This window comes from Cucurbita pepo, chromosome 7 (genome assembly GCF_057944985.1).
Source record: "Cucurbita pepo subsp. pepo isolate OVF chromosome 7, ASM5794498v1, whole genome shotgun sequence".
Classification (NCBI taxonomy): Eukaryota; Viridiplantae; Streptophyta; class Magnoliopsida; order Cucurbitales; family Cucurbitaceae; genus Cucurbita; species Cucurbita pepo.
The window spans coordinates 1,504,499-1,516,666 of record NC_141804.1 but is presented as its reverse complement, the minus strand read 5'-3'; the positions used below and the strand labels follow the sequence as shown (position 1 = coordinate 1,516,666).

The window sequence follows — 12,168 nt, the reverse complement described above, 5'->3', positions numbered from 1 at the left end:
CTCCATTTCCTCACAGATATCCCGCCGCCGTCCTCTCCTTATTAATTCACTTTCCATTCACAAATCTCTCTTCCATTTCCGCCATGGATTCCGGCGACGCAAACCTCCCTCTCCTTCTCCAACATTCATATTGCCGATCAAAATCCCTAACCTCCGACGAGCTTCGCAACTTCCGAATCAGCCTCAAATGGTACGCTCTCGACCACTCCTCCGCCGCTGGAAAGTTCGTCTCCTATTTCGCCTTCGTTATCCTCACCGTTGTTGTTCCCATCGTGACGATCGTCTCCGTCCGAGATCCAGCCGATGATCCGATCTCGCTTAACAAACTCGTTCAGGTTCCGGAATCCGGCCTCGCCGCCATCGGATTCTTCTCTCTGTGCCGATTCTTCCGCCGCTACGGCCTCCGGCAACTTCTGTTCCTCGATGGATTGCAAGAAGATTCGCTCTACGTTCAGCGAGGCTATGCGCGTGAACTCGACAAGGCGTTCCGTTACCTCGCGTACATTCTTTTCCCGTCGTTCTTCGTTGAGTTGGCCCACAAGATCATATTCTTCTCAACCGTTAAGATCTCGTTTCCGTAAGTTTAATTTATTGCTTAATTACTTTTAAGACCTTTTTTATTTTTATTTTTTTTAAGGTTAAAATGTTTATATTAACACCAAATTAAACGACAATCATCAAAGATTATGAACTAATAAATTTAAATTTGTGTTTTCGTTCACTCATTCTTGGCAACTACGGTTGGCGTCGATCTCCAACGACCATCTCAACTGACCATATTGAAGAGATAGTCGACTGTAATTGAAAGAAGTGTCGATGGAGATAGTTGCCAAAAGTAGTCGCCAACTGAGTCCAGGGGTATTTTGGTCATTTTTTAAATATCGTGTTTCAAGAAGTATATTTATTGAATTTACATTTATGAATTTTTTTTCTTATTCTTATCACCGATGATCATGAATAGAGGTGGCTTTCCCATAAACTCGATACTATTCATGTTCGTGTTAGCATCGTGGGTATATCGAACTGGGGTGTTCTTGCTCGTGTGCGTATTATTTCGGCTCACATGCGAGTTGCAGATTCTAAGGCTACAAGGAGTGAACAAGTTATTTGAAACAAGCAATGGGTCAGGATCAGACGCCATAGTAATCTTCAACGAACATTTGAGGATTAGAAAACAATTGTGGGTTACAAGTCATCGGTACCGGTTCTTCATAATTGTGTGCTTGTTCATCATCACCGTTAGCCAGTTCGTTGCCCTGTTATTGGTTTTGACCTCTAAAACTGATAAGAACTTCTTCAACTCGGGTGATATTGTGGTACGCTCAAATTTTTATCTCGATGAACTTCTAAATCGTGAATTTAGAGATCAATATAAAGCATCACTTCTATGTTCTTTGAACTTTCACGAAAAAAAAAAAATTATAATTGTAATCGAGCATTTATTAAACTTCACAGGTAACTCCTAAATTAAAATACGACACGTATGATATTATTATTATTATTATTATTATTATTATTATTATTATTATTATTATTATTATTATTATTATGTATAAAAATATCTTCATAACTTTTAAATTTTTTATTAATACTTTTATTTTTTTTTTTAAATTTAAATAATATTTTTTATTTTTTAAAAAAATTTAAAGGTATTATTGATTTTTTATTTATTTAATTTTATAATGAAATTGGGACTTTCAGGTTTGCTCGACGGTTGAACTATGCGGATTCTTCCTGTGCGTAGTCGGAGCGGCAAGAATTACTCACAGAGCTCAAGCAATCGCGTCGGTTGCAACCAGATGGCACATGCTAGTTACCTCCGCCGCGGCCGGATTCAACCACACAAAACCTCCGGCGCCGTCGCCGCCGACCGTCGACAACGACGGAGACGACACCGATTCCGACTCATCGTCGGAGGTTCTAATTTCATTAAGCACACAGGAGCCTTCTTCCTTCCAAACCAGACAAGCTTTAGGTCAGTAACATTTGCATCAATTTTGTCGCAATTCAAAGCGTTCGTAATAATTAACGGCGTGATTTTGGCGCAGTATCGTATTTGCAGCACAACAATGGCGGAATTACTCTGTTTGGATTCGCATTAGATCGCGGATTACTTCATACGCTCTTCGCTTTCGAATTCTCTCTAGTCATGTGGATTATGAGTAAGGTCGTCGTTTTATCTTAAACAAATAAATGCAATTAAATATTTTTTTAAAAAATTTATTGCGTTTTTAATTTCATCTTAATAAATTAATCGATTGTACTGCAAAAGCATATCCGTGTTAATTAAAATAAAGTTATTTTTTGTTTGTGTTTCAAACAACTCTCCACAGTGGTATGATATATGACTTTGTTTGTACAAGTAAATGAGAGATGCATGAACAAATCGATACCACATTTGACTTACACGAGTCTCGATTAAAATAAGTACATTAATGAAAATTTTAATATCAAATTAATAATTAAGTTGGTATAAATATATTGACATATATTCATTCCGTCGTTCAATTGACTATAATTTTATATTATTGACTAAAATGTTAGAAGTTCAAGTCTACACTTTTACATGTTAAAATAAAATAAAGTTTTTTTAAATATTACTGAGTGTTCATGGATTAGATTGAGACATTTTTTTAGACCTACCTTCATTCTTCATTTGTAAAGTATGTGTTTATTTATTTTTAAATATTTAATTAAATTTTGAAACTCAAATTTAAATATATATTTCAAAAAATAATATTTTAAATATTTTAAATGTATTTGAAAGAGTTGTTTGTAAATGAGTAATAATTAATTAATTAATTATTTGATTATATATATATATATATATATATATATATATATATATATATATATATATATTTTGTTGATATTTACGATGTTGTATATGGCACTATTTTCTATGATAAAATGAGAAGACTTTTCTATTTAATTAAATAAATATTCAACTTTACAATTTATTTTTTAAAAAATACTCGTATTTTAAATACGTCAATAATACCTTAAAAAAATATTTTTAAAACTTAATACTTTATTTAAAAAATTTTATAACTTTTGAAAGAGTTAAAAAAAGATATTTATATTTTAAAAAATTGGAAAATTTCGAAAAAAATACCGTGAATACTATGTTTAAAAAATATTAATGAATTTTAAAAAATAATTTAAAAAAAGAGGCAAATCTTAATACTCATTTTTTTTAAAAAAAAATTATTTATAAATCATTTCAAAAAAAATTTAAAATATTATTAAAAGTTTGAGAGTATTTAAAAAAAAAAAATTACTAACTATTTTTATTAATTATATTTTAAAGATTTTTTAAACGTTTTTAAAGGTAATAATGAAAAATAAAAAAAATTATGAGTATTTTTTTTAAGATAAAAACCAATGTATATTTGGATGTTATTATTTTTAGGGGAATAAAAATTCATCAAAATATATTGGATGCATAACAAAGGGTCATGCACATGCATGAAAGTGAGCGGCCATCCATGGCGCCATAGGTTTCCGTTTCGGGAGACATCAGCTATAAATTTCTCGTCTTCTTCAAGCTCAAACCGCCCGGATTCAGAGCAGAACAACAACAACAACAACAACGAACAGGGCAGAGAGAAACAAGCTATAAATTTCTCTCTTGCTTCTGTAGTTTTCGTTTCGGCGCTCTCTCAAGCGGATCAGAGGAATTCTCTTGTTTAAATTTGTCGGTGTTCTTGTAAGAATCCATTCCATTTTTCTTTTTTCTTCTACGTTTGCGTTTTTCAAATCGAATGATTTAACTATTCCGCATGAATCTACTTTTGCTGCTTTTGATGTGGATTTGACTATTCCGCTATCTCTCGTTTGTTTTCGATTTTATTCTGGCGAGAAAGGAATTCGAGTAAAATTGAGGAGTTTATGTTTACATACGAATGAATTTTTTGATTTCTTCGAGCGATGACTAAATTAATCGAACAGAGGACGAAGTGATGGATATGCATTCATTGGCCTTAGTTGATTAATTTTAGGGGATATTGTTCTTGCAGATATCGATTCAATCATGGTTCTTTGGGTTTTTGGCTATGGATCTCTTGTGTGGAATCCAGGATTTGACTTCGACGAGAGAGTGATAGGTTTTATTAGAGATTATAGGCGTGTATTCGACCTCGGTAAATTTCTTCCTCAACATTCCAATTCGTTAATGGAAACTAAAGTTTTTCTAATATTTAATTTCCCATTGCACAGCTTGTTTTGATCATAGAGGTACACCACAAAACCCTGCTAGAACTCTCACGCTTGAACCCAAAGAAGGATCCATTTGCGTAAGTTTTGAGCAACTATCATTGTTCATTCCTTTGCATTTCCATGGCTGATACAAATTTCATTTTCTATAATAGCAAATTTTTGTAACCTTGCCTGATTATAGCACTCTTTCTCTATACCAGTGGGGTGTTGCATATTGCATCCATGGAGGATCTGAACGAGAGAGAGCGGTTGTGGAGGTATTTCTCCCAAATTTATCTTGATTTCACTTGAATCTGTTCCTGTTGAGGATTTTTGGGAGGGAGTCCCACTTTGGCTAATCTAGGGAATGATCATGAGTTTATAAGTAAGAAATACATCTCCGTTGGACAATATCTAGGGAAAGCCCACATGAGAGCTTATTCTCAAAGTGGACAATATCATATCATTATGGAAAGTCGAGTCGTGGTTTCTAACATTTCCTACGGTTCTTGTTTGGTCCGCAATGTAGTCCCTGGAGAGAAGAGAGTGCGAGTATGATGGAAAGACCATTGTAGACTTTTACAAGGTAAGGATTTGCTTCGTTATTAGGTGTGTTTCTGTTCATCATTTCCAATTTGGTTTCTTATTTTGATTCCATTTCCATTGTTGATTCAGGATAAAGACTCCATAGAGCCAACATTGACAGGAGTTTTAGTGTAAGCTTCTGGATGGATTTTTTCTTCTTAAACATCTGATTTGTTCTAAATCTTAATTGGGATAAGTTGAAAAAGAGCATCTCTGTTCTTGATCTGATTAAGTTTTGCATTCATGAACGCAGTTTTACATCGACACTTGATAAATTGCTAAACAAATACTATCTAGGACCTGCTCCCTTGGAGGAAATGGCTAGGTAATGTCAGGCTTACCATTTGGCTTTCAATGTTCTTATTGCATCTGAAATGGGTTTATTGTGATGTCCCACATTGGTTGGGAAGGAGAACAAAACACCATTTATAAGGGTGTGGAAACCTTCCCCTAACAGACGCGTTTTAAAGTTTCAGAGGAAGCCCGAAAGGGAAAGCCCAAAGAGAACAATATCTGCTAGCAGTGGATCTGGGTTGTCACAAATGGTATCAGAGCTGACGATGTGCCAGCTTTCTCGCCCTTCCTTGAAGGGGGTGTCTATGGTATCAGAGCTGACGATGTGCCAGCTTTCTCGCCCTTCCTTGAAGGGGGGTAGACACGAGACGGTGTGCCAAGTAAGGATGCTGGCCTTAAAGGGGGTGGATTTGATGGTGGGATGCTGGCCCCGAATGGGGTGGATTGTGATGTCCCACATTGGTTGGTTGGGGAGGAGAACAAAACACCATTTATAAGGGTGTGGAAACCTTTCTCTCGCGTTTTAAAACCTTGAGGGAAGCCCGAAAGGGGAAGTCCAAAGAGGACAATATCTGCTTAGCGGTGGATCTTGGCCGTTACAATTCTAAATTCTTTCATTTACTAACTTTTCAGCCAAATTGCAACTGCATCTGGTCCATGTGGGAACAATAGAGACTATCTATTCCGATTGGAGAACGCCTTGTTCGAAATCGGTAACCGTCTAACTCTTCATCCAAAATTGAATTCTGATGTGATTGTATGAACTAAATTTGAGTTGATATTAACTATACACATCGCCAATCAGGTCACGAAGACGATATGGTGATCGAGCTAGCGAACGAGGTGAGAAACATCCTTGGGAAGAAGGTTAGAAAGGGGAAGAAGAAGCAGGCGGTCAGACCGACGACTCACCTGCCTTTTTTGTCCTTCATCTCCGGTGTTCAGGTGCATCCGCTCACCGACGCTGCGGTGGCGACGGATTCCTACGAAGAAAATGGAAAGATTGGTATGGTGAAAGGTGAAAGCCATGGTAACTCAAGAGCTAAGAAAACAAGCAATCTGGATTGATGATTGCCACTGTTCTTTTGCCATTAGGTTGATTAGTGAAATTTTGGGGATGTTGTTATTGGATTCATGTTTCTGATCTGACCCAATAGAAAGTTGTTGGAAGTTCTTTTTTCACACTTTTCATGTCCTCCATTACTTAGGGCATTAGGTTGAATTCATGTTGTTGGGTTGAATGGCGACATGTTTACAAGTTTGGAAGGGCTATGGAAAACACTTTTGCTTCAATATTAAAACATTTGATTAAACATTGACGTTTATAAATGGTCACTGAACATGTTACCATTCATGTCACGTTAAAGAATAATCAATGTAACGGCTCAGGTCTACCACTAGCAGATATTGTTCTATTTGGGCTTTCCTTCAAGTCTTTAAAACGCGTCCCCAACCAATGTGGGACATCACAATCCGCCCCCTTTCGGAGTCCAGTGTCCTAGTACTCTTTCCTTCCTCGATGTGGAACTGCCCCCAAATCCACCTCTTTTGGGGCCAGTGTCCTTACTGGCACATCGCTCGTGTCTACCCCCTTCGAGAAACAGCGAGTGCCATCGCTCGTGTCTACCCCCTTCGAGAAACAGCGAGAAGGCTGACACATTGTCTGGTGTCTGACTCTGATACCATCAGTAACGGCCCAGGGCACATTGTCTGATGTCTGACTCTGATACTAACGGCCCAGATCCACCGCTAGCATATATTGTCATATTTGGGCTTTTCGGGCTTCTCCTCAAGGATTTAAAACCCTGCTAGGGGAAGGTTTCTACACTCTTATAAATGGTAGTTTGTTTTCCTCCCAACCAATGTGGGGCTCTGTTTTCGTTTTGAGGTTATATAGAGTAGAGTAGTATATTTGTTTTTTTCTTTAGCGGAGTTAAATTTATTTCTAGTTAATTTAGATTGCATTTTTAGAATTATTTAAGTTTGTACTTTGAGATTCTCAAAGTTTTATGAGTTTTTTTTAAAATAATAATAATAAATATATATAATATAAATCACTTTGATACCCGTTTATTTGTCTCATTTTAGGCAAGTAACCATGGGCTGCCATAAAGCCCAAACCAAAACTAATATATACCCAATTAATAGAATTTGGGCTTTGATTCAGGCCCAATTTGTTAGCTTGTTTGGGCTTTGGTTCAGGCCCAAAACAAAACGAGCAAAGATGTGAGGGAAAAATGAAAAAAAAAAAAAAAAAAAAAAGAAGGAAAAAGAAAAAACAACTTGATGGAGAAGTAAGGTCGAAGAACAAAATCCCCCCAACATCAAAATCCAGTTCTTCTATTCTCCGGCAATCCCTCCTCTTTCACGCTCGTTTCTGAATATTGATCTGGTTTCTTTGGATCATCTTCTCACAGCCATGGATCTTAACATGGATCTCAATGCTCCTCACTCCATGGGTACTACCATCATCGGCGTCACTTACAACGGCGGTGTTGTCCTTGGCGCCGATTCTCGTACCAGCACCGGTAAAGTTATTGTATTCACTTTCTACCAGTAATTTCTTAGTATAATGACTTTTTTTTTTTTTAATACAAATACTATCTTCAAATGTCCGAAGTGGTCAAATGAAACTGGAGGAAAAGTAGTAAGAGTTTGCTGATTCTGGATTTTCTGGTTGTTCGACCTTGGAAGCGAATCACGTTTGGAATCAAGCTTAACTTAGACGTTTTAAGTTTTTACGAGTAGGTGTAATGATTGAAAGAGCTCATTTCAATTGTAGTTTTCCCCCCTAATTGGCATCTAGCAGTAGTAGTTGTGTGGATTCTGTTCTTGGTGAGATCCTCTTTATATAAATCTTCTCCATTTTTTTAGAACATTGCATAATTGAAATTTATGCGGGACTTTTCAAGCGTAGCTGTTTAAATTCACGAGCTACGAGCTTTACTAAACACTAATTGTCTGCTTCAGTAAAGAGTGTAGAAAAATTATGATATGTAGTGGAGGCAACAAACGAGCTACATGCTGCAAAAAATTATGAACTGGAGGAAAAAGTATCTTGTAAACAACCGCTACGACATTATGTTAACATTAGTTTTTGAAAAGGAAAAAACAGAAAAGAGTTTCTAAACTCAACTCCCAAGCAATCTTGAATAACAAAATCACATGTTAAAAGGAAAATGGATCTTCGTAGGTTTGTTTGTATCCACCTTTTCTCTATGTGCATTCTTTTTTACGCTGCATGAATATTAACATTTTTTTATTGTTCGTGTGATAGGTGTCTATGTGGCTAATCGTGCATCGGACAAGATTACGAAACTTACTGACAACGTCTATGTTTGTCGGTCTGGCTCGGTATTTCCATTTCTATTATTTCCCATATCAAACTGTCCTTAATTAGTTTTTGCTCTGCTAGTCTCTAGTTTTTTCTTTCAACCTCGTGTTCTATCATTAAAATGTCTAAATCTCTCAGTTTTTGAGTGTTTGCTCATGTTTGGTAAATAATTTATTTTATGTCACTTGCAGGCTGCAGATTCTCAAATTGTCTCTGATTATGTGCGCCATTTCCTTCATCAGCATACGTGAGTGGTTTAGTTATTGACAATAGTATTTTGCATTGAATTTGTCGTTTAATTGTTATTTTGCTCGATGTAAGAAATTTTCTTTTATTGCTTGGATGTTTGTGATGGATATATTAGCAACTGCATTTCTTTTTGTCGTTTTTTCTTAATGGCTTTCAAAACTGCATGAAAGAGTTGAAAATTCTATATTTTATTTGTGTTATAAAAATAATTTGACCCTAAAATCAACGATGAACGTGTTGGAGGGAGGAGGGTGATAGATTGATTCTTCCTGTACTTGTTACAATGACTGGCAACTATGTTAACTAGCTTGTTGAGGAAAATGTTCTGGTGATTAATGTTATAGCCATAGATATACTTGATTTGGTGGGAGTGTGTAATTTGGGATTCATTAAATATGGTCTTTATTTGGAACTTCTCTGGGTAAATGTACCTGTTTATCCATCCTCATCCTTTTTTTTTCCCTTTCTTTCTTTCTTTCAAATGATACGTGATCGAAGATATGTTGTTATTGGTAATTGTAAAACTTGTTGTTAAATTGCTTTTACCATCTCGGTTTCATTATTTTCCCTTTGCTGATAAGTCAACCTTAAGATGATCGAAACTCATTTTGAATTGCTGGCTTTAGTTTTTCGTAATATTGATTTCTTTGATATAAATAAGGAGACCTCTTGAATTTATCTTGCTGATTGTATATTAGCTTTGATGTACAGGATACAGCTTGGCCAGCCTGCGACTGTTAAAGTAGCTGCAAACCTTGTTAGGCTATTAGCATATAACAACAAGGTAGGAGCTCTTATTAGTTTGTTCAGAATTATTGCATGTGTAGCAATTTTGGTTTAAGAAACAATAGCAATTCTTTGAAGCACAGAAAAGAACTCTCCAATTGGCCAAAATCATGGAAATAGACTAATCACACATGACACAAGTATGTAATGAACATTTTAGAGTTGCAAACATGCATGATAAAATAAAATGAGAAAGAGAGGAAAGAAAATGAATTAGTTAAAATATAAACAAATTCACTAACAATAATGAACATATGATTTGTGAGACTGCATAAATGTGAACGCAACCTTGGAGTTTTGTTGAAAATGATATGGAGCAACCTTGGAGTTTTGTTGAAAATGATATGGAGCTTCTCATAAAAATATGCTGTGTTGTGTTAAGGATTATTATGGGTTATGTAAAAACTCAACATAGTGATAAGCGCCTAGCGCCTACAATGCTGGAATTTGCAAAGCTAGAGGTCCTTCTAGAATCCTTGCAAACATTCACAGAGAAAGCTAACTTAATGGATTGATTCCAACCAAGATCGGTCCTTCGGATACATGCAAAGGGTCAGCAGTTGAATTCATATCACATAGGGAAAGAATGAAAATCCTTTTGGGTTTAAATGCTAACGAGTGTGCTATTTGCTATGTTTAAGTGAAGCTATAATCTTGTTCTTTATCCAAACTAAATACATGCTTTAATATCAATGCCATTTGGTTAAATGGGCAGGATATGTTGCAAACTGGCCTTATTGTTGGTGGATGGGACAAGTATGAAGGTGGTCGAATCTATGGTATTCCTCTTGGTGGAACAATAATAGAGCAGCCATTTGCTATTGGAGGTAAAACCTTTTGTGCTCAATCGATTATAAAAAAAAATAGTGATGTTTGGTGTTTTTTTTGGTATCCACATGCTTACTTCTTTTTTTTTCTACTAAAGCTTTATGATAGGATCCTCTGCTTTGTCATCCTTGTATGATTGAGTATGTCCATTACCTGGTTCCTTTTATTATTTTACAGGATCTGGTTCCAGTTACTTGTATGGATTTTTTGATCAAGCCTGGAAAGAAGGAATGACCAGAGACGAAGCTGAGGTATCTGCACTGCTCCTATTTGCGAGTTTCGGTTCTGCATTATTATATGGATTTAGCTTGCTGCTCAACATACATACATTCACACACACACACACACACACACACACATATATACACATATATATACTTCCTTTTGAGCTCCGATCACTTCTTAAGAGTGTTTCTCGGATCTTCATTCCATGTTTATTTGTAAGAAGTGTACTTTATCGTGGTTACCGATAGTGAATTTGGGATTCTTTTAAGTGAAATGCTTCTTTTCTAAGCACCATTAGAGGAAGCATCAATTAAGATGGAGTTTGCTGAGTGCAATCTCTATGGCAGAGGATTCAATTCTAAGCTGACATACTATGCTAATGTAAATAGCTGGTAGAGCTCAGTTTTGAGCGTTGTAGAACCATTAGGATGAGCTTCCTTTTCTGTTTATTTGTCGGTTATTCGATGCAAGAAGCTATAGTTTTTGAAATTTGACAAGGATGTTTTGTTTTCCCTTTTCTAATTTATTTTCTATCATTTGCAGCAATTGGTTGTTAAGGCCGTTTCTCTTGCCATTGCTCGAGACGGTGCCAGTGGTGGCGTTGTCCGTACTGTTACTGTAAGATAATGTCCTGTTATCACGTAATCTAGAACTTTAAAACATGTCCTATCTTCGATTCTCACAGTTGGGCGTTTTTGTAGATAAATTCCGAGGGAGTGACAAGAAAATTCTATCCTGGAGATCAGCTACCACTGTGGCATGAGGAATTAGAGCCTAAAAATTCATTGCTGGATGCTCTGAATGCGTCGAGTCCTGAGCCGATGAACATATAAATGGTGATATGCAGCAGCAGCAGCAGCAGCAGCAGGGATCTTTGCCAAAAGTTCTGGTTGTAGTTGTTATCTGGTTAGGCTATTTTACTACATTCCTGCGGAATAGGAGACGACTACTTAATTGGATCTGTTCCCCATTCCCCATTATCTCTTTGTAAACCTAATTATGTTTTATTTTTGTATGAATTTTGGATGTACAATCGTTGAATTTACTCCTGGTATCATAATATTCTTGGCATTGTTTGTTGGATGGTTAGATGGTGTTCGACTAATTTAGGGAATGATCATGGGTTTACAATCAAATAATACTCTCTCCATTGGTGAGGCCTTTTGGAGAAGTCTAAAGCAAAGCCATGAGAGCTTATGCTCAAAGTAGACAATATTATACCATTGTGGACAGTCGTTCGTCTACCAGACATTACCTTTTTTATTTATTTGTTATCAGCATTTTAAATTTTTTAAAATTAAAAATAAATATTTTCTCTCCCCCTCCTCCAAAAACAAATACTTTAGTTGATAAGTGTAGAGAAAAACATATACCTGAGTTGATAATAAGTGTAGAGAGTAATAACAAATGTTTTGGATATATTTTTCTATCTGTTAACTTGTCATACTTAGTATACTAAACCCATCGTCTTATTGAAATGTAATCTCGGATTCTTATAATGTGTCTTGCTTTGGTCGACTCCCATGGGTTCTAGCATCATACGGCCCTTTGGTCGACTTACATGCGGTCTAGCTCAACACTCTCCTCCTTGGCCCATCGTCTTATTGAAATGTTATAATCTCGATAATATTCTTATAATGTGTCTAGCTTTGGTCGACTCACATGGGGTC

At 36.1% G+C, this 12,168-nt stretch overlaps 3 protein-coding genes across 4 annotated transcripts; all 3 read left to right on the top strand.

Moving 5' to 3' along the window:
* On the top strand, positions 1-2,264 carry LOC111798502 (Ras guanine nucleotide exchange factor K). The gene is made up of 4 exons (XM_023681693.2): positions 1-577; positions 962-1,316; positions 1,702-1,975; positions 2,049-2,264. The coding sequence occupies exons 1-4, from the start codon at positions 84-86 to the stop codon at positions 2,183-2,185; spliced, it is 1,260 nt and encodes a 419-aa protein (XP_023537461.2). The 5' UTR covers positions 1-83; the 3' UTR covers positions 2,186-2,264.
* Positions 2,265-3,479: 1,215 nt separating this feature from the next.
* Positions 3,480-6,258, top strand: LOC111798504 (gamma-glutamylcyclotransferase 2-1). 2 transcript variants are annotated; one of them, XM_023681695.2, is made up of 9 exons: positions 3,486-3,709; positions 4,020-4,142; positions 4,219-4,295; positions 4,419-4,475; positions 4,727-4,783; positions 4,873-4,913; positions 5,036-5,107; positions 5,710-5,789; positions 5,882-6,258. In XM_023681695.2, exons 2-9 carry the CDS (start codon positions 4,034-4,036, stop codon positions 6,142-6,144), a joined length of 756 nt encoding a protein of 251 aa, XP_023537463.2. In that variant the 5' UTR covers positions 3,486-3,709; positions 4,020-4,033; the 3' UTR covers positions 6,145-6,258. The 2 variants fall into 2 exon arrangements, with proteins under 2 accessions (XP_086981383.1, XP_023537463.2); XM_087125257.1 differs by lacking the exon at positions 5,036-5,107 and having other exon boundaries at positions 3,480-3,709.
* Positions 6,259-7,335: 1,077 nt separating this feature from the next.
* LOC111798505 (proteasome subunit beta type-6) lies at positions 7,336-11,581 on the top strand. The gene is made up of 8 exons (XM_023681697.2): positions 7,336-7,604; positions 8,354-8,430; positions 8,602-8,657; positions 9,371-9,443; positions 10,161-10,272; positions 10,451-10,524; positions 11,042-11,116; positions 11,200-11,581. Exons 1-8 carry the CDS (start codon positions 7,496-7,498, stop codon positions 11,329-11,331), a joined length of 708 nt encoding a protein of 235 aa, XP_023537465.1. The 5' UTR covers positions 7,336-7,495; the 3' UTR covers positions 11,332-11,581.
* Positions 11,582-12,168: the final 587 nt, after the last annotated feature.

Bases quoted from the DNA above. Each gene is read 5' to 3' on its own strand.
- LOC111798502 (XM_023681693.2), top strand. From the start codon at position 84: ATGGATTCCGGCGACGCAAACCTCCCTCTCCTTCTCCAACATTCATAT. The intron at 578-961 runs GTAAGTTTAATT...GATCATGAATAG, and splicing joins ACCGTTAAGATCTCGTTTCC to AGGTGGCTTTCCCATAAACT. The intron at 1,976-2,048 runs GTCAGTAACATT...ATTTTGGCGCAG, and splicing joins CCAAACCAGACAAGCTTTAG to TATCGTATTTGCAGCACAAC.
- LOC111798504 (XM_023681695.2), top strand. From the start codon at position 4,034: ATGGTTCTTTGGGTTTTTGGCTATGGATCTCTTGTGTGGAATCCAGGA. The intron at 4,296-4,418 runs GTAAGTTTTGAG...TCTCTATACCAG, and splicing joins CCAAAGAAGGATCCATTTGC to TGGGGTGTTGCATATTGCAT. The intron at 4,914-5,035 runs GTAAGCTTCTGG...TCATGAACGCAG, and splicing joins ACATTGACAGGAGTTTTAGT to TTTTACATCGACACTTGATA.
- LOC111798505 (XM_023681697.2), top strand. From the start codon at position 7,496: ATGGATCTTAACATGGATCTCAATGCTCCTCACTCCATGGGTACTACC. The intron at 8,431-8,601 runs GTATTTCCATTT...TGTCACTTGCAG, and splicing joins ATGTTTGTCGGTCTGGCTCG to GCTGCAGATTCTCAAATTGT. The intron at 11,117-11,199 runs GTAAGATAATGT...GCGTTTTTGTAG, and splicing joins GCGTTGTCCGTACTGTTACT to ATAAATTCCGAGGGAGTGAC.